At 51.2% G+C, this 20,300-nt stretch overlaps 1 protein-coding gene across 9 annotated transcripts in view; it reads left to right on the plus strand.

The window, feature by feature from the left end:
* The first annotated feature begins 4,481 nt into the window (after window positions 1-4,481).
* LOC126580728 (uncharacterized) overlaps window positions 4,482-20,300 on the plus strand; it is a 41,857-nt gene continuing 26,038 nt past the window's right edge. For all 9 annotated transcript variants that reach the window (XR_007609115.1, XR_007609117.1, XR_007609118.1 and 6 more), the window contains exons 1-5: window positions 4,482-4,612; window positions 5,213-5,417; window positions 9,520-9,639; window positions 9,710-10,204; window positions 10,300-10,582. Coding sequence is in view for 2 of the 9 variants with exons in the window: in XM_050243958.1 (XP_050099915.1) it covers window positions 4,503-4,612; window positions 5,213-5,417; window positions 9,520-9,639; window positions 9,710-10,204; window positions 10,300-10,582 (1,213 nt within the window). In the remaining 7 variants the exon portion in view is untranslated. The remainder of the gene's footprint in view (window positions 4,613-5,212; window positions 5,418-9,519; window positions 9,640-9,709; window positions 10,205-10,299; window positions 10,583-20,300) is intronic.

A 20,300-nucleotide genomic window follows, 5' to 3' on the forward strand; every position in this document is an offset into this window, starting at 1 on the left:
CCACCATCGCACCGAGCGTGGCAACGGATTACCATTAATGTGTTGGTGACCCCGGCCGCAGCGTGGCCACAGAGCCGTGGCGTTATCTGCCGTTACCACCAACCCCAAAACAGTGCCACCAATACACGCCCGCCTTAATGGACGACGGCCGCCTGTGTATGTGGTGGGAGTGTGTGGGCAGAAGTCAGGTTTGACATTCCTACGGACACGGAAGCGGAACTGATCGGGATTTAGCAAAGTGAAGAAGAGCCCACCGCTCCAGTGCTTGCTGTGATGGCGTGGTTCATGATTCCAGATTGTAGATGTCACTAGAGACTGGAGTGCTGGCGTTAGAACTACCTGGCACATGTGTTTGTAGACATGTCTTACCAGCTATAATGTATTCTGTGCCAAGTAAAATTTAGTGCTGTGGAAAACGTGGCCTCATTTCAAACCTTCCGTTTTTTTTCTGTGCAAATCCGCAACATCCGCAGTTCCTGGTGGCCCCTAGTACAACCGCTTCTTATCGTACCGTCGTTTTGTTGCAGTAACTTTGTACAGGGAACACTATTTGTGGGGAACGATTACTTGCCCCAAAATGGAATCAACATAATTGCCGTTAATTCCTCTCGCTCTCCTCTCTCTCTCCGCCATCTCTCTCTCTCTCTCTCTCTCTCGTGTGCATCCTTTCTCTTGTCTCTGAGGCTCTCCTGCTCTGTGCCTCAAAAGTGCGATGAAACCGAGGAGATGGTGAGACAGAGACGATCCGTGAGTGAGCAAGTGAAGTTTCGGTTTCGGTGAAGTTAGTGAGCTTCTGGGTGAGCAGACTGGATACAGCAGACCGTGGAACGTGTTGAGTTGGGATAGGAACAGTTTTGGACGAAAACCTTGTACAGTCCAAAGCAGTCATCGCAGCCTGCAGACATTTTGTTCCAATTAACGTTGGCGTTGTTTCAAGTGAAGTGTTTTTTCTGTGTAAACTGTGTGTGCACGCGGTGTGCTGGATTCGTGTCCCCGGATGTTTGCGTGGCCCTCGTCGACACATCTCACGGACAAGCGACGACGCTGGCTTCTGACGCTGGGAACGGATCACTCGGAACGGGTTTTCCAAGCGAGTTGTTCCAGCTGTTGGATTTCAGCTTGGCCACACATTTAGCCTAACCGCTCATTCGTTCCCCTTCCGTCTAGGTGTTCGTCTGCCGATGCTTCGACTGCTACTGCAGCAGCAAGCGCACCAGGAAGCGACACACCAACAAAGAGCGTGAGAACACCGAATAGTGCAACAGTGCAGTGCAGTTAGGTTATGGTTTTTGCTGGCGCTTGCTGGCGTCTGGCGGAAGCGAAAGCCTCCTGTGTCCTCTCCCCCTCAGTCCTTCCGAGATTCCGGATTCGGCGTGCAATCAAACCGTGCCATGCAATAGCAACAGCAATAGGGGAAGCGAACGGACCGAAAGGTTCAAGGCAAGCAACGTAAGGTTGGTTTTCCCGAGGGCGGGAGGGTGAGCGCAGCAGAGCGTGTGTCGTGGAATCGTGAAACAAAGAAGCACCAGCTGGTCGCAGCTCCTCGCTCGAGGTGCTGATGGCGGTGATGGTGGTGGTGGTGATAGTCAAGTGGTGAATCAGTTTTCCTCGGTGCGTCCAATAGTGGCAGCAGCAATAGGTGGTTGTGGTGTTGGTGGTGGTGGTGCTGGTGTTAGTGGATAGCTACTCTTCATCTGACCAGTTAGCAGATGACAAAGTTCGGTCGCCTTGTTTACTGAGTGTGGTGCACAGAGTTTGGGTAACAGTTCCGTGTCCTCGTGTGTTGGTAAAGTGCAGCATAATGAGCATTAATAGTTAATGGTTTGCGGTGATTCGTCTGATTAGAGTTGCCGTGGTATCGGAGAAACGATATCAGTTCTCGGTTCTCCTTAGAGTATTGTGTTTGGAAAGGAAGTGTGTCGTGTACCACATCATGCTCACAGAAACATCCTAATCTAACCGAGTGTTTACCAAAAAGGATGCATCCGTTGGATTCGGTTGGATGTGGAGTGGAAAGAACAGATACCTTCGCGCTACATCATGGAGCCCGTCTCAAAGATCTATCCACCGTAACGGATCTGCGATAAGAGGGTCGGAACTGCAGAGGGTTAGTATCGAGGATCGTTGACACATATATTAACAAGCATCACAGCACGTTAAACAATGAGCAGGCATATGGTAAACGAAACGGAATTGCATTCTCATTCCTTAATAACAATTAGAGGAATTTGTCTGGCTAAAGCTTAGGATGATAACAGCTACGATATCTAGCGAGATGTAAAATGTTGCACAAATCATGTTGATTTCCAACTGAGAAAGGAAAAAATAGGTCGAATTTTGGAAGCAGTAATCATTCCCAGTAAACTTAAATTTAAGTAGAAACAGTAGTTACAAGAAATTCCTCACTTCCGCTGATCCCAGACAATCATTCAATTGCTCCACGACAGATTCATGCATACAGCAACATCATCATCGTAAGTAGTACACCGAGCTATTGCTAGGGAGAAAATAATAGACAATTACTGGGCGCAAAAGTAGCAACACGAAGATACTGTACTGAGAGGCAGCTTTTCAAAAACTCATCTTAGTATCTCACTTTTTCACCACGACAGTGAGCGCGAGCGAGCGTGAAATATTTCCATTTTCCCACTAAAGGGAGCAAGCGGAAGAGAGAACGCCCCCAAAACTCACCACTCCGACTACTCAACACACGGATTTCGTTCCCTCGTTCGTTCGATTCGTTCACAGTTCATCAGGCGCATGCTCGACTGCTGGAGAAAGGCTGGAGGCTCCACTCACCACCACCGAAGGAGTCTCCATCGTTCTCTCTCTCTCTCTCTCTCTCTCTCTCTCTCGCGTAGTTTTTTGTCGAGAGTGGAAAAGCATGTGGGCAGTGGGGACGTGAGGCGAAGGCGATGAAAATTGACAGTGCGGCAGCTGAAATGATTGCTGCTGCCCTGAAACTATTAAAAATCCTTCTCCCTCCCTACTTCTCTTGCTCTTGCTCGCTGTCTCTCTGACCCACTCGTGCTGCTTTGGCACGTGAGTGTATGTGTGCGTGACGAGAAGTATACCACGAGGCACCAGATAGCGGTCTGATAAGTGGTGAAAGCTATCATTACTGTCGAAGGGACAGGGAACCTAGCTTGCTTTCAGGCGAGAGGAAGGGTGGTCCTGCACGCACACACTGGAATCACCGTGCGCACAAGCAGCCGCGAAGGGAGTTGAGACGATGCATTCCGGTCGCCGAAATTCGTTGTAAACGGCAACGAACGGACGAACGAAGCACAAAACCATCCTCACCGTTGGCGCCCAGGCGAAGGGTCATGGACGCTCGGTGTGCTCAATTGGAGCACAACTGCTGGCAGTTGAAGCAGTTGTGCCACGCGTAACCAACAGCGCCTCTGCTCTAGAATAGTGTGACGGGTAGATAGGAAGATTGAGAAAAGAGTTTGACAGTGAAGTTAGTAGCGATGGAGGCGCCTAGCTGCTCGTAGATTTTCCACACATAAAAAAAAACTTGCACAAAATCACCACCGTGAGTCACAGATGGAATTTCTAATCGTTTCATTCTCTATCCCACTAGCACTTGGCCTCTAGTAGCAGCAGCAGCAGCCCGACTTCACGCCGCCAGCCGCATGATTCACTCAAGATGTAATGGCCGTGGTGCGATAAGTCGGTGCGAGGTGGCTTCCCTTGGGGCACCAGCAGCAACAGCAGTACAGCCCGGCAGCCACTAAGAACACGAGGATAACGGGAACGAGATGTTCACCCAAAGCAACCGTGACATTCGATTCTCCAGTGTAGCCAATGGTGACGACAGTAACGACAGCGATCGGTCACCGTAAAGGTCCATCGGTGGCGGTGCCCGGACGCATCGGACCCTCCAACGGTATGGGCGAGAACGGAACAGCCCCGGGTGTCGCGTGTGAACTCACCTCACCGTTTGCGGATCGGTTTCGCAAAAAGCGAAAGCAGGAGCGCGCTCGTGTACAGTTCAGTCCCTGTGCTAGTGACACGTGAAACGATGATGATGATGACGATGACGATGATGATGGTGAAACGATTAATGCGAACGATGATGGAATCGTCTTCGTTTTGCCAGTTGCTGTGAGGTGCCACGCAGTACGCGTACGGCCATGTGAGTGTGAACAATTGGTGAACGAAAGAAGAGAGACACACGTGGAACAACGTGGTGAGGTCGAGTGTGAATTTGGGGTGAAAATGATCGTGCCGCCACGGCCTGGTGTTACGCCGATGGTGCAGCAAGTGTAACAGGACCAAAGAACCTCACATAAAAGAGAGCGAGAGCGAGAGAGAGTGAGAGTGAGAGAAGAAAGGGAAAAGGAAACGGCGAAAAGTCACTTTGTGCATATCCATCACTCCTCCCTTTTCCCTGTTCTCCCAATCTACTGCGTGATTTCTTTGTTTTTTTTTGTTATTTTCTGTGCGCGATCGAGATCAGCAAAGGGCGAGAGCGAGAGCGGAGGATCGAGCACAAAATGGCCGACATGCCCGATCTGTCGCACCTGACCCAGGAGGAACGGGCCATCATCGAGGGTGTGATGATGCGCCAGAAGCAGGAGGAGGAGCGCGAAAACGAGATCATGCGGTAAGTAGCCAGCAGCTCATCCGCTTTCCGGGTCAATTAATAGCCAATCTGCTAACAGAGGAGAGAACAGTTAAAAAAAACAGCCTCCTGTCGCCTGCCCTGGTAACGTTGGAATGCCATCGCGACCAAATGGCATTATGCAAAAACTGCTCCACGCACCCAGAACAAAACAAAACCCGGGACAAGAAAGGGAGCAAATCGTGGAGGGGGGTGGCGAGAGAGTAAATACAGTCTCGGTGTTGTGTGCCAAAGTCCGCGTGGAAAATCGGAAAAACAGCCAATCATTTGAAAATAAATTAAAAACTCATTTATTCATGAGATCAGCAGCAGCAGCAGCAGCAGTAGTAGGCGATGCGTGCCTGATGGTCACCACCACCACCAGGCAGGCGTGCAAAACAATTTTAATTACTTTCCAGTCGAATATCCAGGCAGGCGTTTTTATGTTTTACCGTTCCGAGAGTAATGTCACTTTCGCGTCGCGACGACTAAATGCGCTTTCGTGAACAATCGAATTCATCCCCAAAAAGCAAACCGCGGTACCTTACTAATCACACATTGCACCTTTGCTTTCCGTTGCATGCCATTCCGTGCGTACGTTAGTCGCAAGCAGGACGAGGTGGCGACGCTGGTTGACTCGATCCGGCAGAAGTCGGAACAGCAGAAGAAGGCGGGCGTCGAGCTGGAGGCGACGTGCCACATCTGCCTGAAGACAAAGTTCGCGGACGGGATCGGGCACATCTGCCACTACTGCAACATCCGGTGCTGCGCCAAGTGTGGCGGCAAGGTGACGCTACGCAACAACAAGGTAAGACACGAAGCGCCTTTTTCCCAAACTGTCCAGCGCTTTTTTCTCATTTCCAACGTGGTGTAGGACTTGGGTAGCTCACAGAAGAGCAGAGGAGGCAGTTCGGTAGCTGCGTCAGCTCAACCTGTTTATGGGGATGCGGGGCGATGAGAAGAAATGGGCCTTCATTCGTGGGTTGTTGTTGTGCTCGAAAGCATCCGATTTTTAGGGGAGGAGAGAGGGAGGGGAAGGAGAGGGAGCTGCACGGAGCAAGCGCGACGCGACGACGACGACGACGACGACGAACACGTCGACGACGATGCTTCCTCAAGAATGGAAAGTCATCGAAGATGAAAACGCTTCACTTCCACGCACGGTTCCTGGCCATGGAGCACACTTCTCCCCCCGTTGACACAAACACAGGGTGAGGGCTGTACGCGTGGGATCACGTTGGCAATGAATGAAATGACGTCATTTCACGGGGTGGCACAATCCGCGCGGTGCGGCTCCCTTTTGCGTATTGATTTTTGATTTATGAACGAATGAATGGCGAGCGGGCGGTCTTTCTCTTTCTCTCTCTCTCTCTCTCTCTCTCTCTCTCTCTCTCTTTATTTGGCGAAAGATGATCCTTTGGAGGCTGCTCGCTCGGCATTGAATTCTTGCATCCGGCAAGATTCTCGTGCAGTAGCATCCCTTCTGTCAGCTAGCCAAAACAATCCCCAGCCCTAGGGTGGTCTCTCTGTGTCCTCTTCTTCTTCTTCTTCTTCTTCTTCTTCCACATACTCACATGCAGAGTGCTCAGTCAGAAATCCGGCATCGAAACGTCCCATTTTACATCGTAGGCTCATAACTCAGCTCAAGGGTGGTAGGGGTGGCGGCCCCCCACACAGAATCCGTCCATTTGGCAGTCACTAGGCAAGGTCCGGAGACCACGAGGACGAGACAAAGAAGGGACCCAAATGGGCTTCTAACTTATAGCCCGGAGAACCACCCTCTATGCCCTCCTCTTCATAAATGAGCATTATTTTAAGCGCACCCCTTTCCAGCATCCCCGGGCCTTTAGCAACCCCTTTGCACCCCGCCAAAGCGAACCGATTGAAGTCGATTTCCATTTCGCTTTGCAAATCTTCCATTTCGACTTTCTTTCTTTTTTTTTTGTTCCTTTTCTTCGACTTCGAATCGAGTCGAGAGGTTTTGGCCAGCCAGTCAGCCAGCCAGCCAGGCCATCAGGCTCATCAGCATCCGAGCTAGCTAGGCGCCTAGAATGCTGGTGCCAGCGTTGGTAGGCCCTTCTTCTCCTTCTCCTCTCGCCATGTTTCGCTCCGGAGGCTGAGACTATCTGTCTGTGGCGCTTCACGATGCCTTGTTCGACGTTCTGAGACCACAGACGTCTTAGACCTCGACCAAGAAGACAGCAAGGAAGAAGAAGCAACCCAATCGCTCGCTTCCTCGCTCGCTCGCTCGCGATGGTTAATCGTGATGGTGGACGTAGCAGAGGAATGGAGAGGAATTGGGGGGGGGGGGGGGCAAAGGGACATCATAGGCGCATAATGGACGGACGGTAAAGACCGAACGGCGTCGACTGGCCTAGGCCCGGGTCCGGGTAAATTATGAAAGGCCCAGAATCTGACAGTGACTTCAGCGTCTGGCAGCATCTATCGTGTGCTGGCGCGCGTGCCTGTGCCCTTTGTAATTGTTTTATGATACACATCCACCCGCTGCCATCGATCAGGAGAGCTGTCTGGGTCTGGCCAGTCAGTCAGTCAGTCAGTCAGCCAGCGAGTAATAATTAATATCTTAGCGAGTGCTCGTATGTTTGCCGGCCTTCGGATCGGAGCGGATGCATCGATGCCAAAGGAATAGTTGGGCCATTCCTCCATTCATTAAGCCGTGGGCCCGGGGGGGCGTGCCTTCTGTCGTGCAGCAGCAAAACGGGCATCCCTTCGTGACCCAGATGTGATGAGATGGGCGGTCGTGGAGCTTGCGAGCTTGGCATTCATTCCATCTGGTGCCGGGACTGCTGGCGCTGGAACGGTGCCCGAGGTCCGCGTTTTAGCGTACGATTAATATTTCATGATACACGCAACGGATGTTTAAAACGGAGCGGCATTGTCGTCAACGTCGTTGTCGTCGTCGGGGTGCGGAAGTATTTTTTTCGTCGTCGGGGAGCCGCAGAAGGCACGGAGAGCAGCACGAGCAGGAGAATAAGTGCTCCGTTGAGGGAAAAATGGGGGGATGGGAGTTGGGCAATCCCGTGTCCCGTGCGTGCTCAACGGGGACCGCATAAGATCGAATTTAAAAATTTATGCACACTCTGTGACGAGGGGGGGGGGGGGGCCGCCGTACGCCAAACTGGGACACTTGCCCCTGCTTTTCGGTCCAGACAATGAAGTAAAGGTTGCAGCAGTGGAAGCGGCACTGGTGCTAGCGGCGGTTGTGTTGAGTTTACAGTCGTTCGGGGTTAAATTGGATTTATAGAGCAGGTCGAGCTTGGTGCGAGCAGCCGAGACTGGATGGTATTAGGGAGGGGCGGGTTGGTAGCAGGTTAAATTAAGATTATTTTAAACTTTACCCCCGAGGGCGGGTGGGTGCCCTGCTCGCTTTACAGCTTCCGGGTTGATTGCGCTAGAGGCAGGAGCGTGGCTCTTCTCAATAGCTCAACCAGCGCTGAGCCAGACTAGGGGATGGATGCACGTGATATGAAGTGCATCGATACAGGAATTTCTTATGTTTATGCCGATGCGAATTTGGTAGCTCCGAGGCTCAGATAGTTACTCCATCTGTTAGTAGCCTTCTATTTATTTTCGTGGTTGTGGATTAACTAAGTAAGGCAAAGTAATATCTCCTTAAGTAGAATAAAAAAAACTAGTTTATCAGAAGATTCTTTGAATGTTTTTTTTATACGTTTTCCAATTGAATTTTATGCAAACTGATTATCTTGCTGTTTTATCTATTTAATATTTAATTATCTTGCTCAAAAACACAATAGTTACTCAACTACTCGCAGGCTCTTATTGTTTATTAACATCAGGATGTTGAAAAAACAGACTAACCTCAAGCACAGTATTTCCTAGAACCAAAGATATTACAAAAACAGTCGAACAAGGTATGAAAAGCACGCAAAAAATGTTTATCCTCCCTCATGTATCATGGTATTGTACAGTTTTTACTTCACAATAATCAAATAATCATTTTTTCTCTAAATTTCTACGATGCATTTTAGTTCGACTAATCCCAAGAATATCTTTTGAGGCCTAGTTTATGGGTTTTATCGTCCAAAATAATGGAGTTATGTACCTAAGAAGCGTGAAGAAACGTGTTTTTATTACTTTGCTCGATTATTTTTGTAATATCTTTGTATCTAGGAGGATTTTTGAAAAATGTAAAAAGGCACAGTAAAGACGAATAAACAACAAAACCTTTTATATATGATACACATTTTTGGGCTGAGGGTTTCTATGAACAATCAGCCAAAATGTAAGTTTCTTGTAAGGGAGTGGATAATCTTGTTTTTCCATACTGGAAATATAACAACCGCTATTTCTAATCCTACTGAATGTTTTCTATGATTTTTTATGGTCAACATAAAGCGCAATAGCTTGTTCAGAAACACTTGGGGCCCTATTCGTGGAGTTTTATCTTGTCTATCAAGACTTCTGATATAATTGTGCCGACCAAACTCCAGCAGTCCAGACTTTCAGTGGACTCAATGTTTTCCTTTCGAATAGCAGACTGAGTCCATGAAACGAGACTTCCAATGCTATTGAGTGATGATATCGAATGTTATTAGTACAATAGACTACAAACAGCACAGGAAATTGTGCATTTTTGTTGCTAGCGTTAAGTGTAATTGTGACTGTAAATTCAAGGATAAAGGCAAAAAAAAAGTTCGTCTCTGACTGCATCAACTTAAAGTTGATGAAAACCTAATTCACATCGATTCGCGTAATAATGTTTGTCCATAAATAAGAAACCTCGCGTCTCAAATAACGCTTAAATTCCATTGTGCAATAAAAAACTAATTCAAGACGCAACGTTGCACAGTCTTTAAAAATAGTTTGCATGCATCTGTAATTGTTACAATCCCAGATCACTAATTCCAACTTCCCTCTGTACCTCGCAGGTCATCTGGGTGTGCATCGTATGCCGGAAGAAGCAGGAGCTGCTATCGAAGACGGGCCAGTGGATGAACAAGAGCACCAGCCCGGACGGAGTGATACGAAGGCAGGAAGGCGATCCGAGGGTAAGTGACCACATCGGCCTCTCTTTCGGCGCACTCTATAACTTCTTTCCATTCGGCCTCCTTTGCGCAGACCCTTCCCCAGACGATGCTGGATCCGCTCGATCCGTCCGACAAGCGACCGAAGCTGGAACGGGCACGGAGTGCGGCGGAGAAGGAGAACAATCCGATGCAGCGCGCGAACAGCCAGTTACGGCGTCAGTACAGCCAGCAGGATCCACCGACGCGCCGGTTGTCCCAATCGGACGGTATGGTGGACATGATGTCCCCGGAACATCCCCATCACCACCACCAGCAGCAGATGCAACGGATGCAGATGGGTCACATGGGCAGAGGGAGCGGAATGTATGGACCATCGGGCGGTGGCGGCGGTGGTGGTGGTAGCCAATACTCCGGAGGTGGCTATGGACAACACTCGCATCTTCCACAACCTCCCGGCATGCAGCACGTCGGTTCGTACGGTGGTGGTGGTGGTGATGGTGGTGGCCAGCACTCGATGACACCCCAGGTCCACATCACGCATGCCGGTGGTGGTGGTTACGCACACGAAGATCCCAGTTACTATCAGGTGCGTCCCCCTTTGATGAGCTGATTGTAAATTCCTTTCTCTTGAACTCCATTTTGTTTTTCCATCCTCCTCTCCCCCCACCCTCTTTTCTGTAGAGTGAAATCGAGGATCTGATGCGGACGCATCCCCATCTGGTGCATCCGAGGCAGCAGCAACACTACGCCGAGTCGCTCCAGTCCAGCTCCGGCCACAGCATGGGCAGCGGCATCAGCGGTATGGGTGGGAGTATTGGAGGGGGTGGTGGTGGTGGTGGCCACCATCTTCCTCCCGAGCCCACGAAATCGCACAAGCGACCGCTGGGCGGTCCACCCTACCTACCGCAGCAGCGATCCTTCAGTAGCTCCGACGAGGACATTCGCTCCACGCCGGAGTTTGAAGGTGAGTTTTTCGTGTTTCGTGTTTCAATTTCTGTGTGTGCGTGTGTACGTGTGTGTGTGTGTGCGTGCGAGTGTGGATAAGTGGAGCTCCCCCCTCACCCCTATCCCAACGCGGGGATCTCCACGCATCCACTTGAAACTGTCGAAATTTCGGAATTTCTTGGCTTTTCCTTTTCTTCGTTTCGACGGTGTTTTTTTTTTCGTTTTCGTTTGGTTGTTGAGTTGTTCGTTCGCCTTCGTTCTGTTCTGTTCTGTGGCTCTGTTCCCTTCTCTTCTTGCCGTTTCGCCATTTCGCCAGTTTTCTCTGTACGTTAACCACGAACTCCGCCGGTGCTCCGCTCGCTGTCACCGGGTGGTTTTGCTTGGACGAAGAAGCTGCCTCCTCCCTGCTTCGAGCTACCATCGATTGGCCTCATTTCGGAACAAAACTCATTCGGCAACAAAACACTCCTAGAACACTCTTTCTCTCTCTCTCTCTCTCTCTCTCTCTCTCCCTCTCTCTCTCTCTCTCTATTCATTGCAATACCATCTGTCCCGTTGGTTCGCCTCCGCTTCTTTGCGATACTTTCACAATTAATGATAACTACCGCCTCCTGCCGAACCTTCGCATGGTTCACCTTCTAGGATTCCCGGGGACCCGGTATGTGAGTGACGAATGAAATCTCTGACATTACACAATCTGCTGCCTCCCCCCGCAAAAAAAAAACCTACGCCCAACCGATGACGAAATGCTTCGAGATCACTTTGCCCCGTTCCTTCGCCTCTCTTTTCTCTGCTCTGCTCTCTCCCTCGCTTCTCGGTAAACATTGGCGGAACCCTGGAACGAGAACGATGCGTAGGACGTCGATGACATTTAGCCAAATGTTTCAGCTAATTAACCGAGTTAAAAGTACTGAGAGCGAGAGAGAGAGAGAGGCGAGAGTGAGCCAGGATTAGAGAAGCTTCACTGACGCCCCTGAGTGATTCGAAAGCAAACACTCCAAAACACACTCACAGATACACGTACACTGCCCACACACCACCACCACTGGTGGTGCCAAACGATTTCGTCATGAAAACAAACAAATCCCAGTAATTGATAGCGCATTGGCGGCGCTGGGGCGCACAAGCTGGGGGATGAATTTTGGGGGGGTTACTGGAGAAGGGAAAAAAGGTTCATCATTTGCATGCATCGCAGTCTGAGTCTGCGTTGTCGATTCTTTCACTGCTGCTGCTGCTGCTAGTGCTACGCGCATTAGTCTCATATGGGAGTCGCTCGAGTGCAACGTCTGCACCCTAGACCTTCTCGAGCTTTGGGACGGGGGTTGGGAAATGGGGCTTTGTTCGCTCGCGCGGTCGCGGATTATGTAGGTCAGGTTGTACCGCCACGTCGTCGTCGTCGTCGTCTTCGTACGCGATGGAGCTCGATAGACTCACCGTTGTGCACCGTCTTTAGCTTGTAGCCGCCATTCGTGAGTAGCGATGGAGGCGCCTGGTAGCGCTTCTCGCCGTCAGTGCCGCTGTAACAGTTTTTGGTGGCTTCTCGCTTTGCTTTGCGTTCTTCTTTTCGTTCCATTCGCCGTCTTGCTGTCCTCGTCTCTTTGTGTTTTCTAATAAATGGCTTCTGTCTGTGTGTTCGGTTCAGGCCATTGGTTTGGCTTCCACGCAGGCAGCACCACAGTAACTCACACAGCGCTGCCAATTGGCCAAGCCATGCACCGGCTGCCCCCTTCTTGGTGATCTTATCCTTCGTTGTCTGTTCGAACGATCCAGACCAACGCTACCCGTATCGTATCGCCGGTAAATTGGCCAACAGTTTTCCAGGCCACGGCCTTTCCAGTTGTCAGTTGCAGCAGCCCCTGTCCCTGTTTGGACATGGAAATGCACGACCAGCAGCACCACCACCTAGCGATCGGGCGCAAACGAGGGAATTGCAATTACCTTTTGCACTGTCTTGGGTGCGGTGCGCTGCAACATCATCAGCAACACATTAGGTATCAGCAATCCGGTCGCTATCGCACGCCCAGAATCTCTGGTACCGCTGCAGTATCTTTTATTTCAGACTCCTTTAACCCTCGGACCGCATTGTCCTACTTTACCTCCCGGGGCAGAGTGGCTGCTGATCGTTGGGGGTCCTTCTCATGAGGTACCGCGTTATTGCAACCCGTTAATCATTATAAATTGCATCCCGATCCGGATCGATGGATGGATCGATGGTCAATGATAACGCGCGGTAAGGCTCGTGAGTCCAGCTGGAACAGGAAAAGACCCGTTCGATAGGGTCGATGAGGGAAAGATGGAAGCCCTCGCCCCGGAGGATAAGTGCTGCTGATGCTGCAGCTACCACAAAACCCCCCCTCAGGGGCAGCTACTCACTTTCAGTGTCAGTGACACAGTGAATCAGGAATATCGATCGGAATTCCCTGCACTGGCGAAAACCGGGGGAACGAAACCCGGTGCGCGGTGGATGGATCCGTTTTTGAAACCCTTTTTCTCCTTCCTTCGGCCTTGCATGTGGTTATCAGCAGCGATGATTGGTGCGGTGTGATATGGTTGCAGGGGATGCAGGGGATGCAGCATGCACTGCAACAATGAAGGGTCCGTCCGTGTGCATGCACTGCAGGGCCGTGGTTTGAGCCTTTTGTTCGCCCTTCAGAAGGGCTGTCAGAGTGTGTAGCTCTCGCTCTGCGTGTGGTGTATGTGTGGCCTCTGTATGTGACAAGCCAACCCATTAGAGCATCACTGACGGGCGACATCATTATCGTTACCGCCGCACGGTCACGGACTCTTCATACTGAATTCTGCTCATTCCCTTTTCCCCCCGTTGAGCCCCATGTGGCGAAAAGTGAAGAGTTCTGGTGCACGCTGTGGTGATGCTGTGGGCAAGAGCGTCAATCAAAAGACATAATTCATGCACGAGATTGTTAAATTCTTTCTCTCGCCTTTTTTTCTTCGCCCGAGCCACCGATCGATGGAGGCGCATGGTAGCGGTCGATGGAGGCGCATGGTGGTGCACGCGAAAAACAAGCATAATTCCTGCATTTCCGCTTGGTTTGATGCTGCGTAACATCCCAAACTTACAAACAACTTTGTGTTTCATCGGTGAATTGTTGGATCTGAATCCTTTTTGGGCTCATTTGCGTTTACTCCAGCCATCCTTTTAGGAGCTACTTGCCTTGCAATCAACTGCTGCTCTGCGTTAACACGTGTGTTGACAGCGTGTCAGTGAGTGTCTCGTTGCCACCTAGCACCACTCTGCCACCGCCAACGGACGCACGCACTACATTGTTTACATGTCGTGGTGAGTTCCAGGCCCTTCGCTGATACCGGGCACCCGGATACCCGAGCAACGACGAATCGAATCGAATGTAGAGCCACGATCTCATCCTCGTGGCAAAAGCAGGCATTTCGGGCATTTAGAAATGGTTCAAACACCAGCACCAGGGCCACTAGACAGACAGAAAAGCAGATTAAATTTGACGGTTTTTGGACATCGGGCGCTCCACCAAGCTTTTGGGTATCTAATTAAAAGATTCACACAACAGTCCGGTGACCTTGGAACGAGGGATGCTGAGTGTCAGCGGACCGTAGCAGCTAGCAACTCTCCCGAAAAACACACACAAACACATGTACACACGATAACAATCGCCTCTAACTTTGCTAGTACACTGGGAACATTGACTTTGGTTGTAGGTTGCTCAACCCGAGAGAGAGAGAGAGAGAGCGGGCACGGGCCCGCGATGGCTGAAGTAAACCGAACTCGAACTCGAATCGGAACTCGTGCTCTCGTCTACTAGCTAACCGGTAACCCCGGGGGGGGGGGGGGGGGGTTTGGGGTTGGGAGCGCCACAGTAAAGACAACGCGAAGCGAAGCAACATAGAAAAAAAAACACCGTGGAAAAAACAACCGAAAGGAATGGCGCACACTTTTTGCTTTTCTGACGTCTGTTACACTGTTTACTGTGTATCTCTCTTGCGCTCCTCACCTCGAAGCATGCAGCCCAACAAAGCGCGATTCTAACTGGATTTGTACTGGCGCACGTGAGCGTGTTGGTGTGTTGGTGTGTGCGCTGACGTAAACGCCGTATTCGATGTGATTAGCATTTGCGTGCTAGCCCGCTATTGATTTTGTTTGTTTTTTTGCTCGGTGCTGCTTGCTGCTGATATTGTTTTGCTGCTCTTCTGTCGTCGTTTGCTAGAAGCAGCACCACACTGCCGGCTTGGCAGTTGTGATGTGAAATCTGATCAAACATAGGATTTGATCAAAGAAAGCATTGCTTTCTTTTCCTTTTAAGTGGCCTACCATTTGTGAATCCGCTTTTTCGCCGAGGAGAGGAGGATCCCCTAATTTGCACACCAATCTGCCGAAGATCTCACGGAACTCACGCTCCGATTGTGCTTTTCTCCGTCGAAACCACTCCGAGCCCTCGCTCTTTCGCTCTCGCTCTCTGCGCGGTTGTTCCAAGCTTGCATTCGTGAGCTTTCATCCTTCGCGATCCTTTGCGCGATCCAGCATAGTTTGGTCTCTTTGTTGTTGATGGGTTCGGTGCTTGCTGAAACCGCCGAAGCACCGAAACACTCACCACCGGTACGGTAATTGATGAGTGACGGTGCGTATAAGTTTGGCTGGAGCCCTTTCTACTGCTCCTGGTGCTGCTGCTGGCAGAGGGTTTGGACATCGACAAACCAACGGCAGCGGCGAGCGGATTAGAGTCCGTTCTGTGAGCGCAAAGTCACTGGCCAGTCGAGGGCGGCCGAGTGTAGCCTAGCGGCGTGCCGAGGGTTTAGTGCATGTAAATGCCGTTCTCGCTCGCATTCGGCGACTCAGTTCATTTGCAACCGTCGTGCGGTACACCAGCAGCAGCAGCAGCAGCACCAGCAATGGGTGGCTCGTTGTCTTTGCCGTTCGTGGCCAAGCAGGGACTCACTGGCAGGGAATCGGTCGGACCCACGGTCTCTGCACTCGCTGTCCGCGTTCGCTGTACACCAGCACAAGGAGCAGCAGCAGCAGCATCGGAGTGATTGAACCGCGCTTCCCCTTTGGAAAGTAGCATGTGATTACTGTCCGTGCGTCTGTGTTTTGATTCCGTGAGGCGGGGCATCCAAGGCGAGTCGGCCGCTCGATCCAGTTAACCCCGGAAAACACACAGTGGTGCGTTGAGGTTGAGACAGTTGGTGGACGAAAAGCCTTGCATCTGTCCAAAACTTCACGATGGTTCGCGATGGTTGTGACCTGAATCCATCCGGAATCCACCCCGAAATGGAGTAAAAACAGGTACCGAACGCGGGTGGCCAGGAACACAGTTCCAAGTGCAGGTTCCCGAGACCCACGAGACCTTCTTTTTTTTTTTTTGTTCGTGTTGTGACCTGTCCGTCTGCCTGTGTCTGTCGGTGTGCGTGCGTGTGCTGGTGCGGTGGCTGGTTTTTCGGAGCAAAACACCGAAGCTTTTGCACCGGAAATTATCGATTGCCGGAAGAATTGACCATTCACACCGTCACACCGTCGTCGTTCCGCATCGTCGTCGTCGTCGTCGTCGTCGTGGTTGTGGTTGTCCGGGGGTCCGAAAAACGGGAGGGAAAAAGCGCGCGCGCGAGCTCGTTTGTCTGTGTGCTGGTGCTGGGGGAGTAAAGGACCCCCTCAAAAAAAAAAAAAAAACGGTGCAGAACCGCGCGTGAGAGCCAGCGAGCACGGAGAGAGAGATCTGCTGAGACCCCTGTGCTGTTGTTGTTGTTGTTGTGATCCGGCGATAGGCGTGAGCAAGTGTGCGCGCGCTCTCCAACCGAGCGGACGAGCGAACGAACGGATTGTTGGGGGCGGTTCGCCCACCCAAAAACATCCCCAAACAGGATGGATCTTCCGGTCCAGGGCACGGACCGTCATCGTCCCCGTCCTGATGGGCGCGTATGTGTGCGTGCTCGCTCATAGCGGCCGTAACAATAGTGGACACACTCACCGACACACACACTGGACACTATTCGGATCGGATCGGATCGGATCTCGGGCGGTTCGATGCTATTTTTAGACTGCGTGGCGCCTACGCACCGCACCTTGTGCTGGTAGGGCGCGCGCGTGTATCTGTGTGAGTCAATCCTGTGCGTGAAACCGGGGCTCGAGGTATACATTCGTGGTAGACAGAGCACTACCGGGACTACTACTACTAGTGATAGTATTGGTAGTACTACTACTACTACTACTCTTACTGAACAGTACACCCGACACCCAGCGCTAAGACACGGATTGTGGTCGTCAACGTTGTTGCTGGCCGGTAACGTTGTTTTGCGTCCGTGACTCAGTGCCAGTGCATCGAAGCAGAAGAAAGCTGAAGTCGAAGAGTTTGATTCCTGATGGATTCCGGCTTTCCGACATCGCATGCATCGTTCTGATCGACCGTGAGCGAGCAAGAAGCAGCAAGTCGACTGTCGGTGTCAGTGCCACTGTTGAGTTGAGTGGACCACAAAATGGCGTTCCTGGTCGGTGGCGTGTATTAACGGGGAACAGTACGCTACCAAACAGGCAAACAGGCAAACCAGCAAGTGAATCGCCGGGTCACCGGAATAATGTGAGTTCTTGCTGACAGTAGTAGCCGGTTGGCTTTGGAGTACATCTTCATCTTTCTCCTTCTCAACAACAACACCACATTGAGGATGATGCAGGGTCCTATTGACATCACCTAAAACAAGCACACAACGCCAAAAAAAAAAAACACGCACACACGAACGCTGATGGGCGCTGATTTCGATTCCGGACCGATACCCGTCCCCAGATTTCCCTTTTTAGTTTGGAGTAGTTTGTTGTTTCGTTCGGCGTATTTGCGTTTCGTTTGTGTTTACTATTGCTTGAAACGTTTGTGTACTCTTACAGACACGCATACACTCTTCATGAACACACTTAGTTTCTCTTTTTTCGTAAAATAATTCGTTTTGTATTAGTTTTCATTTATTTGCGTTTCCACTTTGCAAACCAATTGCTCTTAATTCGTTCGTTTGAAATGTTTTATACTAGAATAAACTGTTCTACTCATCCAAGATCTACTCGCCACACAGCACAACATTGTAACGGGAGGAAGGTTGACGGGCCAACACGTTTAAAGGCTTTGTGGGAAAGGTCTGAGAGGCCGCGGTGTGGTGCGGTGGTAATTAGGTGGTCGCTTTTGCAAATTGGAAAGCACATTAAAACTCGCTTCACTGACCGGCCAAACGGGGGGTTCTTCTGGTGTTTCTCCCCTACACACATGAGCTGAATCCCATTTAGCGATGTTCGACCGTCGTCACCACGTGAGCCGAGCCACAAAAGACAGTTGTCCTCTGCTTCGACCGCCGACGACGTCGTCGTTGCCCCCTCCTGGAAGCCCCAATACCCCCATTGGTGGGTGGTGCTGGTGTCTTCTTCTTCTGGGTCGTTCGGTCGATCGGTGTAGAAGATTATTGGAGAAAATTGGATTGTCGTTATGTGACATTCGCCTAATAGTTTATTTCGTAGCTGGCAAGAGGTAGACAGAGACAGGGAGAGAGAGAGAGAGAGAGATAGAGAGAGAGAGAGAGAGAGAGAGAGAGAGAGAGAGAGAGAATGAGAGAGAACACAGAAGAAAGAAATGGTGGACCATCTGGCCCGGGTCAGAAGCTGATGCTGGGGGCTCGTGGTTATGTAAGTGAAAGTGCAACCCCCTCGAAGGGGGGAGATGCATGGAACCGGGACCCAACACCGAGGGGGGACACGTGCGGCTTAAGTGCATTCTTCGCTGCGGTGCGCTGCGCTGCGCAACCAGGAGCCGCAACCTTGGTCCTAATGTTATTTTTACCCCGATAAGCCCTTTTGCTCCCCTTTCCTCCCTTCTGTGCTTCTGCCATGACACTTCCGTTTGACGTTGTCGATAATGCTGCTACCGTCCGATAGAGACTTGAGATTAAGGACTCGCTCTCTCTCTCTCTGTCGGGCTTATCTGACCCAGATCCTTTCCCGATTCGTTCGTCTGCCCGGCTGGGCTTTAATAAGGCCCGAGTTCCGCGAATTTGGCGGCCCAACATTACGGATTGCAATAAAAAGCTCGCGCTGCTCATCTCATGTGATTATTTTGGCACGAGAACCACCGATCAATTATCGTGTCCGAGACGACGCCCTAGATGCAGTTCTAGTGGGTGGCCAAGATGGGCGCCCGCGCACAAGGGTTGCACAATTCATCATCCCCCCCCCCCCCCCCCTTCCCTTTGTGGTGTGTTTATATTCGCGGAACATGGCCGCTGCAGGACTATGCTGCTCAAAAAAACAAAAAAAAAACAACGCTTCAAAATTAGCACAGAACTTATGTGTCCCCAGCAATTTGGGCGATTGATGCGAGCGCGTTCCATTTGTTCCCCGCAAAATTCCGTCTCCACCATGACCAGCAGCGCGAAAACAAGTTGGACAGGTTCGCTGCCAAATTAACGATTTTCTGCCCGATTCTATTAGCCACTAGGCGGCCGACGGTGCTGTCGATCTCGTGGTCTAGAAGCGCCCCCGTGCAGGCCTGACAGAGAGAGTGCAGAGAGTGGTGCGCCTGGCCAGAGATTATGCATTTCGTTCAAATTCGCGTTGTTTGCGTGCGGGGCGGCATTGCTGTCGAAGCCTAAAGCGGTCTTGAGCAACAAACAGGCACCACAAAACCTGTTGTAGGGCACGGACGCTCAGGACGTGGTATCGATAAAAAGACCGAGACCGAGCACAGAACAGACCGGGCCAACCAACCAACCAACCACCTTCTGGTGGTTCTGCAATGTTTGCAAGACTGCCGTCGGTCGACAGAGTGCGGCGCGGCGAGTTCCAGCACGCAACAGGGACCGCTTAGGCTAATTTTATTTATCCTTCCCCTCCACCAACCTCGTGTGTGCTGGTGTGTGCTTATTGCTCTTCAATCGCCTCCTTCATCGGATCCCGCGGATCTGCCGCGATGGTTTCGTGTTCGTGAGCAGCGGGCGCGTTTCGGGCTTTTATTTTTAACATTTGATGTGCCGGTACCTATTTTTACGCAACGCAAACAACTCAAACAACATTATCTGACTGTGTGTCTCGATGGTCACGACCGTAAAGGCGGCGGGGGGGGGGGGGAGCAGAGGTTAACCTGCTCACTTTGCCCTGCTGGTCACCTGCTGGAGGTTCCGGTGATGGTTTCACCGTTTATGCCCTGACTCCGGGTGGACTTACTGGCCTGGACTGACTCGGCCGCTGTGCTTCTTGTGCACGCTCGCTGCTGGCACCACCGGCTGGTGCCTATAAATAGGCCACATCCTTTCACCGGCGGCTGAATCCAACTAATAGCGCAACTAGCGCCCCGTTCGGTGCTCGCTTCATCGATGACTCGATTGTCGCCTATTTCATTATCACACGTGCCCCCGCCAGGCGCCCCCTTTTCTGCCTTTCCATTGGCATTGGCGCGTGCATTGAAGGCCCCATCGAATGGGCCCCCCCCCCCCCCCACTCCCGAGGATGGGATGTGACTTTTTGATCGTGATTCGGTTGTATTCTAGGAGGGATGGCGACTGTGGTGAGAGGTCGAACTAATCGAACACAGCAGCACTTTCGAAGTACAACGGACCGTTACTCACCCTTCCCACCACTCCCGGCTGCCGGGAAGGAGACGATGGAAAGCGGTTCTGCTGACGTGCGTACTCCTCGTTTGTATGGCTTTTCTCTTCCCGAACCGAGCGCTAAAGAGTCCTCGATCCATCGGTCCACCGTGTGCAATTTCCAGTAAGCTCCATTGTGT

Source organism: Anopheles aquasalis, chromosome 2, assembly GCF_943734665.1.
Source record: "Anopheles aquasalis chromosome 2, idAnoAquaMG_Q_19, whole genome shotgun sequence".
Taxonomy (NCBI): domain Eukaryota; kingdom Metazoa; phylum Arthropoda; class Insecta; order Diptera; family Culicidae; genus Anopheles; species Anopheles aquasalis.